We start from the raw sequence: 21,842 nt of genomic DNA, 5'->3' as shown, positions 1-21,842 counted from the left end.
GCGGCGGCTAGGACGTGATGAATGCACGCTGATAGCCGCCGCGCGCCGCGCCGGGTCCGCCGCCGCGGCCAATGTGGCGCGCGGCGCGCCGGTATCGACCCCGGCTCGGCGGACGGATGGTGCGGCGTTTGCGGCGCGCGTGGAGCCGTCAGCTGAGGTCGTGGAACATGTGATGGATGGCCGGTGAAAGGGCGCAGACGCCGGGCGGCGATCATGGCGCGCTCATGGCAACATGCGCCGTGATGGATACGGGTCGCGGTGGCGAGCTAGGTCCGACCGACGGCCGACCGACGGGACCGATCGTGGCTCCAACCGATTGTGCACATGCCATTGCTTCTTGAGACCGTGAGCTCCTTGTTAGCTATCGCTTAAGTTCAAGGTGGCAAAAGTGAAGTCGTTGGTTAAAATGCTTTTAACAAGGTTTGGCATTAATTTCTGAGGGACGTTGTATGGTTACTGTGGACCAATACATTCAATCTTAGAGACTCGAGGCCCGGCGGTTACTGCTTCACTGACGACATTACTCACTTTTTGCTGTGGTCGTGTGCTCTCCACATTTGCAGGCGAACCGGAGTTTGCAGTAGCTCCGCTTGTGATCCAGCATGTCCATAACGTCCCCGAACATCTCCCTGCAGTTGCCACAGATGAGGATGTCGGGACTGCCTGCAAAACAGAGACGGGGTAGAGTGAGGAGAGCGGCTTCAGGGTGGCTACTTAGCTGCTTAGTGGCATAGCAAATAGACGGCCTGGGGCTGTCGATTGTAATTCGTTGGTCGATACTTCGTGCTATTTTCACCTGTTTAGCGTTGAATTCGTTGGTACTCAATCAGCGGTTTCTGTACAAAGGTCATGCTTCTATATCATTTCACAACGACGTCGGACACTCCATCCTGACGTACTTTCATTGTTGTGTTATGGGCAAATAATGCACTACGCAGTACTGCAAGCCCTTCCTCGGCTTGCCCTTCAATGCAGACACGGGTTTGGTACTGCTCTACCTCTGGAGCCATCAGGATGCAGCCATATCTCCCAGTCTGCCGCTGCGGAGCTCGGCCCCGACAGGATATACGGCTGCTCGGCTCCGCCGTTGAATTCGACCAAAATAGAACAACCGGGCATGATTCATGGCTTCATGACGCATTCGTCTGGCAAGCCATAACATGACGTCTGAGGATCTGATATTCATTGCTGAAGTTTATTGTGCGCCTTTGTCGGACCTAAGAATGGTGATACAGTGATAGAATATGATTGAATAGCGATTGTGTCTGATATCGATGCTAGTTTTTGTGTACATGAGTTATTGTGGTTTACTAGACGTCTAGACAGATGCTTCGTCTAAAAGCTTGACGCAAATCTCAGGACAGAGATTTCAGCAAAAGTGCAGCCTGAACTTTCTATGAGATTGTCCCATGTGACTCCAAGTTTCGTTTACCTGATTTGTCCCATAATTATTTAATTAAGCTAGTGTTGAAACAACTTGAAGTATAAAAAGTCAACGCTTCTATCTATAGTTATGTCGTGTCTAATGCAAAGTGACGTCATAATGGCCCACCCCATTATGTATGACGTCACACTGCCGCTATGTTTTGTTGTCCACCTTTGTGTACGGTAGTGAGGGCGAAAGGTCAGCGTCTGGCTGCGTCTCTGTGTGTATGTGGCACCACCTCGGTCCGTGGGCCGATTTATTAGCCCGTGACACGACACCGCGCCGACGGGTCATTATGGTGCTCCACAAGGGCGCCGCGTGACATCTTGGATGACCTTCTCAGGTCGCCCGGGTCGGCTGATGTATGCTAAAAGGCGCGCCCGTGTCAGCCGATGGTGGGGCCATACTGTCCGATCGATCGTAACACAACACAGCGTGCTGTGGTAACAAACATCGAGCCTTTTCTACATTTTTGTCGGCTTATTTATGCCACCGAAAAGCGCCCTCGAGTGCCTCAGCAGCGACCATAACAGCGAGAAACAGCGCCGCCACGGTCCCACCAATATCGACACTGTCGACACCGCCAGGACCCCGGACCCCAGTGTGGCATTTGACCGGTGGTAAAAAGCTTCTGCCGCCGCCGCGGCGGCCGGCTGGTCGAGCGTTATTGGTGTGCGGGCGGCGCGCGTGGCGACGTTTTTGGCTGCGGTTCGGTCCGACAGAGAACGGAGGATGGTCCGGCAGCGAAATGGCGGGATCGGCTGAGATATCGGCCTCACCTCAGCAGCGCCGTGACGTCGGGGGCCGCCAACAGAGCCCGCAGACCGGCTGGGACGAGACAGCGAAAGTAGAGTCCGAACCAGAAACGACTAGGTCTTGGCTATACCGTTATATGAAACTATCGTATTCATAATATTGTAAAAAATGTAAATTCATCGCCGTTCATACCTACTTGCTTATTCTCACACTTATCGTCTGGAACAACGAATGCGAAACACTAACCCTGACTGCTGCGGCTGGATTTGCCTGGAACATAGGCTGTACCGCCACACGTATCTGCACTGCGGTACAGCCTACCTTTCAGGCATTAGTCGGTGGCGACTGCAGCACTGGCGGTAGCCATGGCAGTGGAGCTTGAAAAGAAATATTGACAAATTTTGTGCGTTAATCTTCATGTTCTGTCGGTATTTGCTAATGTTATATATTTTCAAGCGATTTACATTATCAGGAGCCACTATTTTCATAACTTAACTCAATAGTTCTCATAAACATAAACAGATGAATCGTGTTTGACCAGCTTAATCCCCTCAACACTAATCGGATGCGTCCAATACAAACTGCGATGTGGTGAAAAGCTTATGACTGCTTCTGGAATGTATCAGGAGCTGACAGCTACGCTGGCGCCCCTTCAGCGATATCTGTCAGCTTCGCCCCCAGTCACCCCTATGTCATGGCGCCGGACGAAATTGGAATGGTGACGGCAAAACATGTATGATGTGAGTCTAGACATGTGATTTTTTACTCGCTGCCAGAAACATCTATGTTTAGAAAGGTGCATAATTTTCAAGCAAGGGAAACAGTAGCTTTGCAGCATGGCCAGTGCTAGTTCATAGCACGTTTTTTTCCATCGAACGGAATAACCTGTCAAATATTTAGACAGTTCATTTCATTCTAGATGCTAATGCATCTTTTCTGTTCAATGAATTGCCGACTGAGTTTGTGTGCCACTTTCCGGGTCGTCTTTTCGAAACAAACATTTGACACGCTAGATTCCATAGCTCGTTTGAATGAGTTTGCTATTTAATTATGTGTCGTTTTGCTTCACCGAGAGCATATCAATATTTTCTTCTTCTTTAATGGGCAAATTGTGTCGTAAATTTAGGTGGCAACTTCCCAGCAACATATTGTACTTGAGTGTATCTTCCTATCGAGGCATAAGATAAAAATCGTTGCACCTCCGCTCGCCTTCCATCCGTCGACCCCGTCTCAATCTGCACGTCGCTCCGTCTCCCGTCGCGGGCTGTCTCGCAGTGGGGCGGTGGAGGCTGCCTCCCCATAACTCTGCGGCCGCTGGTGGCGTCAGCGGGCGGCGCCGACAGTTTACGCCCCAGCTCAGACACCGACACCCATCAGCGTCTGTGGGCGGCTCGGGCCCACCGTAATCAGACCGCCGGCCGGCTCCGAGCGGCCCAGTGGAGCACCGCGGCCCGCCGACCGCTCCCGCGGCCCGCCGACGCAGCCGGTGAAATAGAGACCACACCCGCTGCTCAGCCGAGATGGGCAGGGTTCGGCGAAAAGGCCGCGCCAGGGATCAGGGCGATTAGGGTGAGCCGGCTCCAAATGAGTGCTCGGGTTCGATAGATGACCAGTCGCTTATCGGAGTCGGTGGAGCAAAGCTGCAGGATCAGTTTATCAGCGTTTGGATGGATGAATGTGACTGAATATTTCAACTAAATGGTAATGCGTAAAAATCAGACTTTCTCAATCTTATGGCAGCAGGAAGTAGGAAGCTTTCCATGGATTGTGATTTAACGAGCAACCTTCATCCGCTGCATACGCTCGTCATCATTAAGCGCGCAGTAGCACGACTACTCACTGTATGTCTTGAGGTCGTCGAGGCAGAACAGTTTGGGCGCGTGCTGTCCGGCCGGCGCCGGGGTGGGTGATGGAGTCTGGCCGCTGCTGCTGCCGCCGGGGGAGGCGGCAGTGCCGTGCGGCGGGACCAGCACCCTCTGACGTTTGTTGGGAGGTGAGGCGGCCGCCAGCCGCACCGCCGCCGCTGCCGTGAACGGGTTAGCCGCCGCCGCCGCGTAGTACCTGGCGGCAGGGTAAACGGGGGTTTACCGGTTAGGAGGCGATGTTTGCAAGCTAGTGGTCATGAACGCGGGTATAGCTGTAAACATTTATACATATGGGTTGTTTGTGGTGCCGTAAATCGTCCCAGAGCCTGCCGGAGGCGCAATAGACCGAGCGTGGTAAAACGCTCATGAAGAGAACATTGTAGCCAACATGACAGAAAAAATAATCTGACGCTCGAAACTAGAGGTTGGAACAGTGAACACAAACATTTCATATAAGGCGCCATAATGCAAAGTTAACCCGCGCCCCACTGCACTGGGGGGGCTATTTATAGCCCCCCCTCCCGTTTTTCTGCAATAACTTCCAAACCGCTTGACGTATCGACGCCGAACTTTCAGTACCTTTGGCTGCATCAATTTGACACCTTGTGTCAAAATTTGAACTGCGTACCTACCATAGGTCGGCCGGAAATGACGTCAGAGTGACGTCATGTTCGACCGATTTCGACGCAAAACATTGAACCACGGCAATCGCTCCCAAGAGCTCAGTTTTTAAAGTAGATCCAATTTCTTTGCATGAGAGGACTCAGAATAGACTGCGCTATCAAACTGCTATCTCGGATTTTCGAAATTTTGGAAAATTTTGAAATTTTATATAATAAAATTCAAAATTTATATTTTTACATTTTTTTCGATTTTTTTTTACTTTTCGAAAAAAAACGGAATATATGTGATAGAACGCATTATTATGACTAACTGTAGCAGGTTTTAGCTAAATATCTTCAAAAATGGCCAAGTTATACGCATTATTGCAAAAAGTTAGCAATTATTAATTTTTCAAATCAAATTTTCAGCACGAATTTGACATCTTACGCCAATATAAATAGCACAATCGTGTTCCTGAGCTCAAACTGCATCCAATAGACACCTTTTTTGTTGAAAAATTTCAACTTCAAAATTTGACCTTTTATGACCTGAAAGTGACCTGACCTAAGCGAAATTTGACTCAAAATGACCTCGAATGACACAGAAGACATCAAATTCGAAATGTTTGGCCTAAATGGACCATAAAACATGTGTCACGTGACCGACGCATGATATAATATTTTCGTGACCTGTGATGACCTGACCTTGACCTGAAAATCAAAGTACAAGTTTGGTACCCTCAGGGTATCTAGAGCATCTGTTCACGAGTGTGTGAACCAAAAATGAGCCTGATCTGACTTGTAAGACGGCGGCCAGAGCCCAAAACGTGAAGAAGCCAAAATGCTAATAATTTTTACTTTGACCTGACCTGTGACGTCATCGGTGACCTCGAGGTCAATGAAATTAGGTTTCGTTCGACAGTTTTTCCGGGGCTATCAGACGCCGTTTGAATTTTGACGATCGGCCCAGTAGTTTCGGAGTTAGGAGGGGGGGCTATGAATAGCCCCCCCCCCCCCCCCAGTAGGGCGTGTTATACGCAGACCCCAGTGGGGCGCGGGTTAAGTTCTTGAAAACAGTTGTTTAAAAAAGGAAAGTTTTTTTCGATAAGCCTAGAACAATAATATCAGAAAGTGTTCAACATATTTTTATTTTCAATTGCGATTTGATTCAACATCTCAGCTTAAAAGAAAATAACCGACTGAAAAATATTCGGTCTTATAAGTGTCTCGAGTGACAATAACAGAAACCTGACTCATTTTGGTGTGAAAACTTTTACTTCTCCATTATCTTCGGCTGTTCGGAAAGAGGCAGCTCATTTTTCAGCTGGGAACACCGCCAGCTGTCGGTGCCGATTTTAAGTGAAATAGTTCAGGTGAGGTGTCCATTTCGGCTGATGGCACCACCGCGTCGCCCGCTGCGTGGCATTGTTTGCGGCTCTCGGGCTGTCGCCGCACTGATGGCTTCCCCGACCGCGGGCGGCAATCCGTGCGATCCACTAATCCATATGGGGGCGGGGCGGAAACACACCGCTCCCCACGGAACCCGAGAACCGATGGACGTCCGCCTGGGAAGGGAACACGTGGGCGTCCGATGGTCGTCCCTCCCCTCCCCACACTCCCCAGCCCTCCCCTGTGTCCCCGTGTGTCCTAAACCAGACGACCAAAGCTCGGACGGGGCTCGGTCACGCACTTGATGAACGCTGCCGTTTCGGGTTCCGATTCTAGTTTGAGTTTGATAGCTGAGTGGTCTCGAGGTAATTTCTGTGAGAATGTCATTTCAAGCGGGAAACTTGGCTGGTCGTTGATATTGATTGATTAGGATATTGGAGACCGACTATTTGACCACCGACTCAAGAGGAACCAGCGCATCACAGTGCAGTTGGCCTGGGGCACGGTATTCCTGACGTGCATTCTTAACATCAGAAAGGTCTACAAAAAAGATCTGTGAATCACTGAGCTAGGCTCTTGTTGCTCCGAATGCCATCCATCCCTGCCCTTTTCCTCAATAAAATGTATGTGGCTGCAGATTAGACCATGCAGTTCTTTATAGACCCAATAACACAAGCACCTCGTACCAAACCAGCCGTTTCCCCTGTCTCCAACCAAGCAAGCGGAAATCGGACGACACCGCCGCCGATTTCGGCAGTCGTGTCGTCTCCGCTCGTTGGGCTTGCCGGGCAGCAACTCAGCAGGGCGGTGGGTCCGGCAGACACTATCGGTCTCCTACGTCGTGGTCAGATCGGCCGTTGGCCCGCGTGACCCGGCACCTGCCCCCGGGCACCGCGCCGGTCGACCGGAGTGCCCCCAGGCGCGGCGGACCTAATGACCTTGCTGTGCCCTGCGGGGTGGTCGGGGAGGGGTGGGAAGGGAGGGGCGTGGGTTCTTTGATGGTCGTGGGAGTGTGATTAGTGCGTGTTTGATGACTACGAGGGTGCTGTGTGAAAGTGCCAGGTGGTCACTACATGCACAGATTCTAGCTCTGGATTACTGGCTAGTGGTATGGAGCTGTGTACCCATCATTGAAGCCATTAACGGGGAGGAGCCTTATGAAGTGCAACTCCGCGAGTGAATTGAGAGCGTTTATCTCTCTACCTCTTTGCCACCAGATTATTTCACTATTCATCAGTCATGTCACCGTCACCATCGCTCTCTGTCACTAGCTCTGTCACCACCTTCACCAATCTGCGTCACCATCAGTACGCCTGTCACTAGTCACCACTGGCTGTCATCATCCTGTTCATCACACCATACCCGTCATCAACACTTTCAGTCACAAACCACAAATACGTGAGAAAGTAAATGCACTTTACGAACGGATTTTGAATTGACAATTCCGGTGCAGCTCTGCAGGGAATTAATATTGATTTTACTCATGTATACGCGGTAACTGAGTGAAGTCGGCCGTTTCAACCTACTAACAATCTTGTTGACTGTCCCCATCATCATCCCTGTCGCTACCCCTCTCTACCACCCTCTCACCAGTCACCACTCCTCCCACCATCACCACTGCCGCTCTCACCACTGCACCACTGCCCGGGCCCATCAGCGCGCCGTCATCAGTAGCGGTACCGCGCCGCCACTGTCGTCCTGTTCTATCTCGCGCCGACACCAGTTCTAATTAATTGGACGCCTGATTACGACCGCAGGATTAGTGGCGACACCGCGGTGTCCTTCCTCTGTTCTCCGGGTCTGCGGCTCACGGCCGGACCGCGAGTCACTCTCCCCTGATGGCCAGGCTGGATCCGTGCCGTCGTCTTATGATAGTGGCAATGGAAGACTTGTGAGGAATTCGCTGCTTTTGACGTCCGATACGTGTGCTATTGCCACGGTGGTGGTTAAAGCCATTCTGGACCGGTAATGTTCTGAGAATAGCGTGTCGTTCATGTTAGGATGACTCTAAACGGTTCGTGCGGACTAATGCGCTAATGACTTTTCTGCCATGGACACTTTGTCAGTGGTTAATTTCCGGGATCGGATTAGCTCCAGGACAGCGACACGATTAATTCTGAAAACCGGCACCGGCCGGGCGTTAATTACGAAAATTTAAACGGTAGCCGCAGCATCCAGGAGTCCCAGGTTGAGATTTGAGGAATAAGACGACTGGGGGTATTCGTGTGAAATGAAATGGTGGAGTTGAGCTTCACTTAGCACGAACAACGATCAGTTTGGCAGTCTTTGGCAGATTTAAGGTTTTTTAAACATCACAGAACCATGTTAAATAGGCTGATAACTTGTTTTTGGGATGATAGGCAAACATTTATACTGCATGATTGTTTGCACTTTGTACACGATCGCGTGAAAGGCAGATGCGTGTTATATACGCAGTCAACCAGTGAGCTGTCGACTGTCGTAAAATGAAGAGCTTGTGTGACAAGCTCAGCTGCTATGTACTATACCAAGTAGCCTAACCTTTGCTAACTGAGGCTGACAGTATATTTACACTCTGACTCAAAACTAACCTCACCATTCGGAGTAGAATCCGTCTGAGCGCAAAGGGCGACTGATGGGCCGCCTGCAGATCTCAGGTTACACTGCGCACTGTCATGTTTACAGCTTTGTTGTACAAACTCAGCTGATCGTGTTGACATTTTCAAACAAACGCAACGCTCCGATTCACGTCAGTTATGCCTTAGATATGACACCTGTTTAAACGGTCTCGCACGAGCGAGAAGCGCCTCTGCAGTTTGGCAAGCACGTCGGCCGCCATCGCGGTCATAATAGGGCCTGTCGTTGCCATATATCAACTGGTGGCTATTTTTGGCCACCTCGGCCGCACCTGTAATAACACGGCCCCTGATGCTGTTGTTATATTGGCGCATCAATCGGCTATATCTGAGTGACAGCGCATCTGCGACTGCCCGTCAAACCCGTGGTGTGGCTGTCGCCAATTTGTCGCACGCCCGCGCCGCCCCTCGCGTTTCGTCCGCGGCTTTTTCGGACCGCTCTGTCACGTTCTTCTGTGTCGTCGCTCCCATGTGCCGTGGCGTAACCTCATCAAACGCCTCTATCACAGTGCGTCCTCTCTGGCGGGGCGGCTCCATATGCGGCGCGGACACGTCGCCACCAGACTGCCGTGCGCCGCGGCTGTGACGGGATAAGCCCACGACTGGCTGATGAGTGTCCTGTGTAAACATCGTCCGCAACAGGTGCCAAAGCCCCCCTCCGCCCCCCCCCTCCCGGGATGCTCCTACCGACAGGCCGTGAGTCACCGGCTAAAATTATTCCGGCCGCCCGCAAGCGGCAATCCCGGCGCGGCGCGCACCATTCGCTGCGTCACTTATGCCGCGCGTGATTGGGCACTAACGACCCGCGCGGCCATTCTGACGCGCCGCCTCTCTGTTTCTATGAGGTCACGCACACAACGCGAGCGCCAGCGGCGGCGGTGGCGAAAACAAACACGGAGCGGCGAATGCTCTGCTCTCGACAGCAGCGACCCCGACGGGGGCCGGATTCAGAGCGCCGAGCCAAAGTGTCCATCGCTGGCGCCCCTCGCCGTCCCGCGGCGGCGGTAACGAGCGGTGACGCGTGGCTCGCGAAAGTGACGCGCTCTATCGATAATTAATGACCCGGCCGTCTCGATGACCGAGCGTGTCTCTGCTCTGGCCAGCCCAGACTGGCGACAACCCAGCGCGCGCCAGCGGGAGCGAGTCAGAAACGGACCAAAGACCAGCCTTTGCCCGGGCGATTGAGACGCTTATCTGAGAGTGAGGAGCCTTTCATCCATTAAAGGCGTCATGAATTGAATAGTTGACGCCTTTCAGAGGAGGATTCTCAGTTGCATTGACTGAGTCTCTTCTTCACTGAGTCATTCTAAGTAGTTTAGACTGGCCGTGTTTTCTCCCGCTGATAAGCGTTCCCCGGAGTGACGTGAAACGTTCAACAGAGAGACGAAGCCACAGCTCCCGTCGCGGTGTCTATTGGGAGGGACCGGTGGTGGTTTTTGGCCGCCGGCGTCGGTTCACATTGGCACTGGGGCACCGGGAAGCGACGAGCGACGCTCTGTGAAAATAGAACACAGTTGCCTCCGAGCAGCGCCGCTCCAGTTGTGTCTGCCGACCTCCGAGCGGCCGCGCCTCGCGCCGACCCTGTGCACCCGTCAACAGCTGCAGACCGCTACCCCTGCCAGTCAGATATGCGCCCGGGTGTATAGTGCCCCTTGTGCTCCTACTGCTGTCTTCATGCGTATGGTTGCATTTAGTTAGGCGAGATGCATTATTGCATTAGTGACAAATCCTTAGTAATCCCAAAGATAGGTTGCCATTAAAATATTAACTTCATGTTTTTGCTTGACGTGATTTTTTTTTACAAAAAGTGTGCCTAAAACAAAAGGCTCATATTCATTTCAACACAATAAAAACCTTACGTCCAGCCTGTAGTCGCACAGACACGGAAGCTGAAGAGAGCAGCTCAGGAAAGGGAGCGGAGCTAACTATATAACGGCGGAACCCATCCGGGCTCGAGCTCCCGGACCGACTGAATAAGGCTTATGAAAGGGTATTACAACAAAAGAGGCCGCCGGCATAAGAGTATGCGTAATGGCCAGAGCACAAAGACCATCTCCAACAATCAACTGCCGAAATGGAGCGTATGTGGGGAGCACAATGGACGCATATGGGCTTCATCTCTGATGGTGGAGAAGAAAAGAATGCATCGTCAAGGTCCCCGATTACATCCAGCTTAGCCTGCAGGAACGTTGCTGCGATTAGTCTGATAGGTGTATGGAATGAACTGAGCTTTTATTATGCATTGTTATAACTTGTAACTTAAAGCCTGCAAGTGACAAGAAAACCGTAATTCGTACGCCTAATAAAATATCTAATCTCTGCTGAAAAAAATATCATACCCATGTTAGCATGCTTGGATAGGAGGCTGGTATGGCACAAAAAAAAGTCATTAAATATTTTCTAGAGGCTAGAGCCTTCCATAAAGATAAAAATACCTGATAAATTCTGGCATGGATCCGGGTGATTTTAATGTTGCGTTATTGTCGGTCGTTCGGAATATTTTATAGCGAAGCGAAACTTTTCGTGCCGCTAGGAATAAATGTGCATTTCCAGAAACGGCGCATGACAGAGTCCGCAATTTCAGACAGTCGTGACAACCGACGTCGTGGCGGTGCCTGATTAAAACTTTCCCCAGGCGTCAGCATGCAGTGCCGTTTGAGTTTTACAAAATCCCTTCATCGCTCACGGCATTTGCAAATATCAGGCGGCGGAGGGAGCGCGCCGCTCGTCTCCGGGGGACAACTTTGCTCTCCGCGGACGGCGGACGCCGCGGGGGTTTTAATCAGGCACACCGCTCTGTCATGAGTAGGTGTAGGAGATGGGAGTTCCGACCAGCTCCGCTCCGCACCCGGCCACCGCGGACACTCCACTAATGGGAGAGACGTGGGGAGGAGATTCTCCGCAGCTCCCCGTGTGACAGAACCCCAGATAACGGCTGTCAGACGGGCGACAGCTCTGTCACCTCCCGCGCCCGAATGACGCCCATAATACCGGTTAATGGGCAGCTAACAGCACAAAAACCGGACATTTAATTCTGTGCTGTGTCGGAGAGCTGTTTAGAGGTGTTGATCAAACAACATCATAAAACTGCCAGCGTGGCAAAAACCACAGGGAAAGCATGCGTACATGCCGTAAAACCGTCGCGGAGAAACAGCCAAGTGCTTCATAAAAGCAAAAAGGGTTTCAGCAGACCTGTTTTCCGGATCATTAACCCGCAAACTATTGCGATGCAGTCGAAAGATGCGCTGAGCGATTTTAACGGAGGCGAGACCTATTTTTGCTCATACCCGCTACTCACTGCTCAGTGCTTACAAATACGCATTTCGATCCCCTTTTCAGAGCCCATCAAATGTGTCAGCCGGAGATAAAAAATAGTTCACTTCGAATCTCTCTCTCTCCCTCCCTCCCTCCCTCCCTCCCTCCCTCCCTCCCTCTCTCTCTCTCTCTCTCTCTCTCTCTCTCTCTCTCTCTCTTCTCTCTCTTTCTTCTCTCTCTCTCTCTCTCTCTCTCTCTCTCTCTCTCTCTCTCTCTCTCTCTCCCCTTTCGTCTCATTACTCTTCTTAAATCTTCTCTCTTCAGGAGTATGCAACGACAGAGCATTGAGAACCGACACATGCACTTTGCCATGAGAGGCTTCTCGAATCCCCGCTCGTTTTGCAGAACTCGGCGGCGTCATTGTCCTGATCCGTCGGATGGGCCAACGCGGAGCTTTGGTCACTATTTATCCCCGAGCATTTAGCCCCAACTGCTTTACGCGCTATTAACTGCAAATGGAGATCAGAGAGCACCGCCTGGCCCGGTCGTTCGGCAGAAGTGCGACATATTTCTCCGCCAGGCCGGGCAAGTAGGCACAGGACGGCCTACGCTAAGGGCATCCCGCGGTGCAATAAGGACAAATGTATTCCGCATGTAATAGCGCGATACGATTCGGGCTGTTCGTATCCATAAATGTTCTGGATAAGCAATATGTGTGCTCCTGGTAGCATAGACATCACTGATTAGGTAATACGTGTAGCAGTAGCTATTTTCTTTGTAATGGCTACACTGTCAAGCTAATAGGCTCGTTTTTTATACATGGTTCGGTCATTTCGGTTATAAAAACTTTAACTACAAAAAGCCATGCATGCCGAGGTGGACATTATTATTAGACAATGGAAGCATCCATGGATTCCAGACCTGACGGCGCTGGAAGGATGAACGAGATTGAAAAAAATCAGTTAAGCTGAACATATATCCAAATTCCAAACCAAACAATTATTTCAGAAATTAAAAAAAGATACCTTACAAAAATCACATCGCAACCCCTGAGTGAGCTCTACGGCGTCCTGTTCCAGCTCCCGGGGAGAGACACCCGGTCAGAACTCAGACCGCCGCACACAGCCCGGCTGTGAAATTTAGCATTAGTGTCGGGTTTTCCGAGCGAACGCCTCGTCTCCCGGCTCCGAGGGCTCGTTCTAAATCGTCGGCCCTGCAGAGCCGGACGGCCTAAATAAATCGGCCAGTCACTCGGCCCCATCCGGACAAGCGCGGCGCGGCGAGAAAAAGTTGTCGAAACCAAACCCGGCCGGCGGATATCGATTCTCTCAGATTGAGGTCCGAAATGAAACAGCGTCCGGAAAATGCTGCCGTCCTCAGGACCCATGTGAAATAAATGATACAACACAGCCGAGCTCTCTATGGAACTGCGCTAAAATCCTCTAGAGAAACTCCAAAACTTGTACTGCTGCAGCCAGAGAAGCAAGCTAAGTGCTATTTATGATGCATGATATTTTCTTTCATCGTTGTATGTTTGAACGACTAGAAAGTTCAACAAAATAAATCATACATGTACTGTAGTGGCTGAGCAGCCTATCTAGGAAATCCGCGTGCTTGTAAGAATATGCATCACAAATGAACCGGCTACATGTAACATAATTTCATAAAAAAGCGATACCAGCCACCCAAATCACTCTCCAGTGTAAGCCACCTTAGCTGCTGCGCCCCGACAGTTGCCCCATCACGTTTCTGTCCCCACACCAGCCGGAGATACGGAGCCAGAAGACAGCGCCCGCCCCTGCACCGACCCTTCCCCCCCCCCGGCCCACCCACGGTAACGCCCCACCGCTCGCCGACATCCCGCGGCTGACACCTTCTGCCGCCGCCGGAAACCCAGCGGAAACCCGCGCCGTCGTCGCCGGAAGTGGCGCCGCCGCGCGCTTCCGGCGCCACGGCCACTTCGTTTCCGGAGTAGCTGATTGGCGGAATGGGAAGATGCGGTGATCTTGTTTCGTGTTGTCTCGGCTTATCGTGTTAATTACGCTGGAAGTGAGTTAACCCGCTTATGCTGAATAGGTTAACTGAAGAAACACCTCAGGGATAAAGAGGAGAAATGAAAAGAAGATGTTTGATTTTGGTTTTCGACTGACGCGTGTCTGCTGTGCGAAAACCCGTGCTGTTTTCCTCTTACTACATAGCTTGATGGGATTGAGTCCAATGTTATTGACTCCTTTTGCCGGAATAAATTCCTTGAAAGTTATTATCCCATTTTATTGTATATGAATTATGAAATCTTGCCAATTAATTTGATTAACATCCCTATATGCGCGTCAACCATATTCGCAAACCCTTACCACTGACACTGAGGCTCGAACCACTCTTTTCTTTTCGTTTTTTTTTTTTTGTAGGGTTCACACAATTTATTACAGTGGGACAGAGCCTCTCCCTCTGTACCAGATTGCACTCACCAGTCATTGGCCGTCTGTATCACATTTTGTTGTTGCTGCTGCTGCTGCTGTTGATGCTTCTGTTGTTGCTGCTGTTGCCTTTTTCGTCCAGTCTGAGCAGGCTTCGGTTCTGCTACCATGTTAACATCTGCCGGAAAAAAAATGAGAGCCAGGCAAGATTTATCACTTTAATCCGACAGCGATCGGCATGCATGGATTTTCAGTGTAGCATGAGGTTACAATTTACATCCTCTCGAAGCATGCTTACATACCTATAGTATCGCTGATTGGAAAAGGAGCTGCTGATCGAGTCTAACAGTATTGAAATGCCGAGAAGGTGATCAGATGAGAGTGGAACTTATGTTCAAGGTCGTTCTAAATTTGATCCGGATCGATAATTGTGATTTATGGCTTAATGATGCCACTGAGCTCCAAGTCATAAAATCAACCAACTGAATTCATGGAGAAAATTGGAAATGTATTACCACAATGTGAAAACGTGACCTGAACAGTTCCTCGATTTTACAGACATGTGTCAAAACCTAAGGCACCAGCAAGATGGCTTTGAGTCGGCTTCAGCGAGCCACGTCTGCGGAAAGGCTAACACTGTCGTCGGGTCGTTTTCTGGCCCTTTCTCGCAGACGTGCGGTCATTCGGGGATTTTCTGTCGGAAATAGGAGGTCCTAGGGCTCATTCGGACTGCAGGGAGATAGTCGGAGGGCAGTCTTTATGTAGCTGGCCCAATGAGATGTGTCATAAAGAGAGCTGTCCGTGATGAAATGAAACATAACGTCTTTCATAAGGGAAGAAAGACAAAGGAATCTGTCAGGCACACGCCGATGTAAAACTTCCGTCCGTCGCGAAAGCTGAGGGAACGCTCAACCACATCAGAGCCAGAGAATCGCCGGGAAGGAAATGCTAAAAGAATGTGCATTAGATCACATCTCAGGCTCATGCTCAGCGAAAATAACACACGCCATGGCTAATGCATGGAACTGAAGGATTGTGCCGTTGCAAGGTGAGGTTTTCCATTGTCTACTTACCGAGCACCTGACCGAATATGCTGCGTGCGTCCTCCCCCATACAGGCGGAGCGGGCGTCAAACGGGTTCGTAAACTGAATAAACGCGAACCCTTTGTGCATCGAGATTCCTGGGAAAGGAGAAATACATCTCGTCAGACATTCACATAACTCTGTGAAGTAACTGAACTCAGCTTTAGATCATTGAACCATCTTGGCAATGTCAATGAAATGTCAAACAAGGTGATACAGGGCATGTTCAAAAGCGTTCGTCATCCTCTTGATGATGCGCTTATAATTCCAGCCATTTACATATTGCCTGAACCTTGACATTGAGGCAGTATCGCGTCATGAGCTCTTACTTCGTGTCCGATTTAGTTTGTTCCCGGGTCATGCGCGGCGCCGGTTTACCGTTTCGTTAGGGGCGGACAGCCGGCGCGGCCGCGGGCCGTTTTTCGCCCCCGGCATACCACCACCGTCGGGTGTCACAGCTAAACGACGGAGACCCCGCCTCCGCCGTCCCCGTCCCGCCCCGCTGACAGCTGACGGCGTGCCGTAGATGACGTCATAATGACGTCGGATGACGTCATAATGACGTCAGGTCGTACAGGACACCGTCTGCAGGCGCCGTCTTTATGGACCGGCATTCCTTCCAACGGCGGCTGATGGCATTGCCGGCTGACGTCACCGCTTTATGAATCTTTTGTTAGAATCGACTGTCACTGGTAAAGCACTTGCAGTTGGTGCATGGCGACTGTTCGGGTCGATTTTGTCTACCAGCAACTGGGGCATTCCTGCTAGGTGCAAGTCTAGGGTAGAGCCAGGTATGCAATATGTATGCTGCACAATGCAGTTGCACATTGCATAATACGCATAGCCAGAACAGACAAAAAAGGGGACTATTATACAAGGCGAAATATTGGCATTCAGCTATACACTGTAAAAAAGTTTAGCACCCATGTCAAAAACCAGCACCCTATACCTGCTTATTTTAAGCAGGCTAAATGGGTACTATATTTTAGCACCCTTTTCGAAAAATAGCTCCCTGTGCCGGCTTATTTTAAGCACCCTAAATGGCTGCAACCATTTAGGGTGCTTAAAATAAGCCGGCACAGGGAGCTATTTTTCGAAAAGGGTGCTAAAATTTAGCACCCAGTTAGCCTGCTTAAAATAAGCAGGTACAGGGTGCTGGTTTTTGACATGGGTTTTTACAGTGTAGTGTCGTGATCATGTAAAGCCTTTGCCTTCGATTGTCTTTCTTTTTCACTGTACTTGCCACTGTGATGATCATATTCGACTGACTGTTTACTCATGATCGCTTGTTGATCAAACTCCACACTTCAGTTTCCGGATGACGTTTCTCCGGCGTGCGCCCTGAGGCGGCGGAATTGACTCATTCACCCCTCTGTTTGGGTGGCGCCGTGCATGTGTCAACGGTCCTCCATCCGCGGCAGGTGTTCCCGAGCAGGTCTGCGCCGAGTCTCAACATTTACACCTCGCCACCCAAACCGAGCTGAGCACCATACTGATACCGAGAACTCGAGTCTGTCCCCGGCCGGACCGGAGGCGCCATCTCAGTCAGTCCGAGACGAGCCACCCTTTGTGTTTGGAGCGGGCTATTTGCCGTTTATTGACTGACTCTTTTGTATGGATAGTGCATTTAAAACGGGAAATTCAAGTGAAACACATGGTGATGTATAACTATCAGAGTGAATGAATTGTAATATATTTTTACCCATAGCAACACCTTAGGACATGCTCAGCATGATTCATTCGGCTTTGTTCTCAGTGAAGAAGTGATTGGTTTAGTGGCTCAGACGGCTTACTTTGTCCGTGATGTCTGCAGCGTACCGCCTGGGCGGGGCAGAGAGTACGAAGGGTCGGATGAGTCGGTTCCCTGTTTACCCGTTAGCCCGGGTGTGTACCGGGTGGGGTCGGTCCGTCCGTTCGGTTATTGATCGCCCCCCGGGTCCCGCTGACCGGCCGCCGGTTAGACCGTCCGCGGCGACCCGTCATGAATGCTGAGCGCTGCATTCCGACCGCCCCCCGGCACACTCAGTCCACCGCGAGCAGCGCTAAACGGCCCCCGAACTACGACCCAAAGGGACTGCGCAACTGAGCACGCTGCCGAAATACCACAGAACAGATGAGCAGGACAGAATGGATGTCAAACGACAACCGGATGGGATGAACGACAGCCGACACAACGCTGTTTGAACAGCTTCTGTCGAGCGACATATACTGGTGAGGTGAATTGTTACGGCACAATTGACCCTCGTATGTGACTTAATTTTACTTGTTGTTTGGGCTATCTTCAGCAAAGTTTAACAACGTTTTTGACTGGTAAAAACAGTAAAGTGCAAACTGTCTACCAAGCATCAAATTTATCGAAAGTTGAACCTGCACGGTGATGAGCCATTCCAGGCTAGGCCTCTTCGAGGAAGGTCAGAACTTTGCTCGTCTTTTCGCTTCGCCACAAACTTACCCCTGATCGGGGCAGCCTTAGGAGAGCGCACAAAGTGTTTAACCTGTTCTATGTGATGTGAACTCTCACTACCAGTCGGATACAATATCCGAACAGTTAATTAAGCTCCCGAATACGAGCCCTGTTCTCCCAGTTGCTGCTCAGATATGCAATTGGCCATTATTCCCCTGCCATCCCAACAGCCATAGAGGTAGAACATGCATGTAGTTATGGCGCCCATAAGCCATTCACTCACCTGCAATGCGTCCATAGCGCTGGAAGAGTCGTTCCACATCCGTTTTCGTCGCCTGGAAGGTGTTTAGATTTCCCACAAACACTCGGGAGTTGACCGCCTGCGGGTCCTGTGAGTTGGTCTGGTTACCAACTTTGATCATCCTGAAATAGAAGAAGTGGAGACATTTGTTAGAAATCTATCAGTAGTTGCTAGTGGCATGACGTTTGCTCTCTGTTGTTCAAGTGTTTCCAGTTATTTTGTTTACTAAGAGCAAAGAGGAGTGCCTATGTTCTGAAATTGCGGACAAAAATTGATGGAGGTTTGGATCTGCAAAGATGTTTTAGTACTAAGCAATAAATGAACTGCATAATTATGAATTTGCCTGCACTCTCTTCCCTACAGACTGAGCCCCGGGGATTTGCCACCTACAGCATCGCACAATGTAGGCTTAACCCGGCATCGCCTGGGCTATTTCCGTACCCACGACAGCCTGGGGGGGGGGGGGTCAGATCCGACCCCCCCCCCCCCCCTGATATCTCGAGAACCAATGGTCGTATCGAGCCCCGCGAGGCGGCGTTCGAAAGGTCTCTACGAGACCTTCCCAAAGCACTCTTAAGATTTTAAGATTGAGGTCAACTTTCGGGTCAAGGTCAGGTCAAAGGTCAAATTCTGGGGTTTTGCATGATTAGGCTTACGGACAGCGGAATCGACAGCTGCTGCTCGAAACTCACCAAAAATGACCTCAAAGACCTAGTGAAGGTACCATGTGCGTATAGGGGTCATACTAAGTACGGGTCAAGGTTAGGTCAGGTCACGAAAGGTCATGGTTTTCACTTTCTGCTACATGGGCGTGCGACACATGTTTTATGGCTTATTTTTCACGCCGAATCCGATGGTAATGGTTATATGTGACCCCAAGTAACTGTGCTGGTGATAAGTGTGCATTTAAAGCATAAAAAATCGTTTATACCATACATAACTAAACGAGGGCTAAGAAAAAAGGTCAATTTTTCAACTTTTTATTTTTGACATAAAAATGCACTTTTCTAGACGAGCTTTGTCCCAGGAATCTAGTGGTGCCATTTGTTTTCACATGCGATGTTCAGAAGTGCCTCTAATTCACGAAAATGCTTATGACGTCACCATGCCCTATGCATGTTGGAGCTATTTTTTTACAATTTGGGGGTCAACAATCAAGATAGAAAATTGAAATTTGGGACATCTAATGTTCTAATAGAGCTTTATAACATATATTCCGGTTTTTGGAAATTCTCAAAATTTTGGATTTTGTTAGCTGTTTTCCAAAAAATATAGTTTTTTGAATTTTTAGGGGTGAAAAACGCATTTTATGGAAAATCCGAGATAGCCATTTTAAAGAACTCGTTGAGTTGCGTCTTTTCATGTCCTTAATTTGCAATTTGCTTCAAACCCTGATTTTTGGCGATTTTTTAAACATTTACCACTTTTTGACTGAAAACGCCATGTAGTTACGTCACTAAAATCGATATATCTAAAAAATAATTGGAAATTTTTTCTTAAGAATTGCACAGGAGACGTCAATTTGATGGGGGAGAAGCTATGCCAAGTTTCAAGTCGATAGCGTAAGCTGTTCATAAGTTATTCAAGAAAAACGGAGGGGGGTCGGATCCGACCCCCCAGGCGGTCGCGGGTTGTGCTTCAACGCTTCGTGAAAGCATTTAGCTCAGAGTAAATCACGCCAGTCGAGCAGCCTGTTTGCCGCCCCCGCCCGCGGCGGAGTGCGCTGCTCGAGTTCCTCGAACGCCATCAATCGTTCTCGGTAGGACGCCAGCGGCCAATCCGGCAGCCATACGGCCGGTATCGGTGCCCGCAGGCCGACAGACGGGCCCGCATCAGTGCGGGTACTCGCCCTCCATCATTTCAGACCGACCGACCGGCCCACACTCGGATCTCCTTCCATGAAACGGCGGCTCCTTATCGGAGTACCGCGGGGGCCAAACGGGCGTGGATCCGCCGGCGGTGCGCTGCGAACCTCCGGTCACAGACCCGACCCCCGCCAGTCCGTCGGCCACCCGCCCCGCCGACACCGACGCGTCGTCCTCACGGCCCGTTGAATTTCGGCGGAACGGGCCGCAATGGGGCTGACAGTGGAATGACTGCGGCTGGACGACGGCAGAACAGAGCTGCGGCAGTTACCGCCGGCTGCGGGCACTGCAGGACACTGCGGCGATCATAGGACTCTGCGGAAAATCATAGGACGCTGCGGCAATCGCAGGACACTGCGGATGCCGCAAAGCATTGGCCGGCTGAGTGAATGAAGTTACTTTCTGTTTGCTAGATACTGAATATCCGGAGACGAGAGAAAAGACACTGTCGCACTTCCTGCTCTGGTAAATATAGTGCTTACCGATGAAATTAGCTTTGAGATGTGAATCATTTCCAGACTGAATGTCACGTCCGCTGAAGGCTTTTTGCCTTCGTAGGTAGGCTAACCCGCTGTACTCCACTGCTCAGCGGCGCAGCATAGCAGCCCATCCAGCGCGCTGGCGACTGTGGTTTCCGTCGAATCGCTGTGCGATGCGAGATAACAGTCGCTTGTTCAATATGTTTAGCGGCCACTGTGTAAGAGAACACTGATTGGGCAATTTAGGACAGTTCCCTGTTTGTTTGTTTTTTTTTTTTTAAACTACGAATGTAGCTGCGCCAGTCACTCATGGTGTCTGAGCAGAAACTGTTTTTGGTGTAGGGGTGGGGTGGGGTTGGGCCTTTACTATATTTCCATTTATAAAGAGTGTTCTGCTCTATCGAGAGTTTCCGGCCTTGATTTTAACACAGGCTACCTGCTTTACTACCGGATCACCCGAGGAGTGATTGTATCTGCTCGGTGGCCGATGTGCCGATTTGTTCACCGGGGCTCTAATTGACAAAGATGGCTACCGATGGCTGTAAAGTGGAGATACATGGCTGCCCTCCTACCTCGGCTGACCGAGGAAATGCTCAGCCGACCGACGATAGCAGGCAGCGAGTAGCAACGTGCCATGCATAAATAAAGCCGTTCGTGGAACGCTAGAACGTCGTGGTACCGGTTCCGAGATTTAGTCTTCTAAGCCGAGGAGTCGGTTGGCATGTGTATTTTGCATGCATCTTCTCTCACGATTCTTGTCCCAGCTGTAAACTGGTAGGCACACCAATTTCCTGATAAACGAATTTCAATTGTCTGCTTTCTTGCATTTTTTAATCAGATGCAAATTTCATTCTTAAGCTATGTGTACTGTTCAGCTCGTCAATGCAGGAGAACGTAGCATCATAATTTTTATTAGGGTGCCTTGTAAATAAAGCAGAAACATTCATAACAATACCGGCGCAGTAGCACAAGATCAAAGCGCTGCAGGGTGCTGATCAGGGCCCACCGCTCGACACCTCGACTCCTGTTGTTTCTCTCCGGCTCTAATGAACGCTAGCGGCCGACAGGGGCCGCCGCGCTGGCTGTATGATTAATAGTGCTAAGCGATAGTTTAATTTGAGCCCGCTGCGCCTCCGGCTGCCACGGGCCGCTGTCACGTGATCCCAGCTGCTGGCGATGACACGTGGATACACGTGGAGCCGCGTGGGGCCACGAGAGACGTGCATACGAGATACTCGGGTTGATTTCTTGAGCGCGTTGGTTTACTGTTGCGAACATTTGTGAAGATAGAATAGTGCCAAGTGCACAGAAAGGCGCTAATAGAATGGCATGTGTAACTAATGGCAACAGTTACGTACCTAATCTTAGCCTGATTTGGTTTGGGC

At 50.4% G+C, this 21,842-nt stretch overlaps 1 protein-coding gene across 2 annotated transcripts in view; it reads right to left on the bottom strand.

The window, feature by feature from the left end:
- Positions 1–21,842, bottom strand: part of LOC122385775 — a 45,989-nt gene that overhangs the window by 15,651 nt on the left and 8,496 nt on the right. For both annotated transcript variants that reach the window (XM_043374267.1, XM_043374268.1), the window contains exons 2-6: positions 18,096–18,235; positions 15,399–15,506; positions 14,377–14,503; positions 4,023–4,243; positions 529–663 (exon numbers count right to left, since the gene is read on the bottom strand). In XM_043374267.1, the coding sequence (XP_043230202.1) occupies positions 529–663; positions 4,023–4,243; positions 14,377–14,503; positions 15,399–15,506; positions 18,096–18,234 (730 nt within the window). In that variant the 5' untranslated portion in view covers position 18,235. The remainder of the gene's footprint in view (positions 1–528; positions 664–4,022; positions 4,244–14,376; positions 14,504–15,398; positions 15,507–18,095; positions 18,236–21,842) is intronic.

This window comes from Amphibalanus amphitrite, unplaced genomic scaffold, assembly GCF_019059575.1.
Source record: "Amphibalanus amphitrite isolate SeventyFive unplaced genomic scaffold, NRLGWU_Aamphi_draft 000230F_arrow, whole genome shotgun sequence".
Lineage (NCBI taxonomy): Eukaryota > Metazoa > Arthropoda > Thecostraca > Balanomorpha > Balanidae > Amphibalanus > Amphibalanus amphitrite.
The sequence above is the reverse complement of the archived record's forward strand: the minus strand, read 5'-3'. Positions and strand labels throughout refer to the sequence as shown.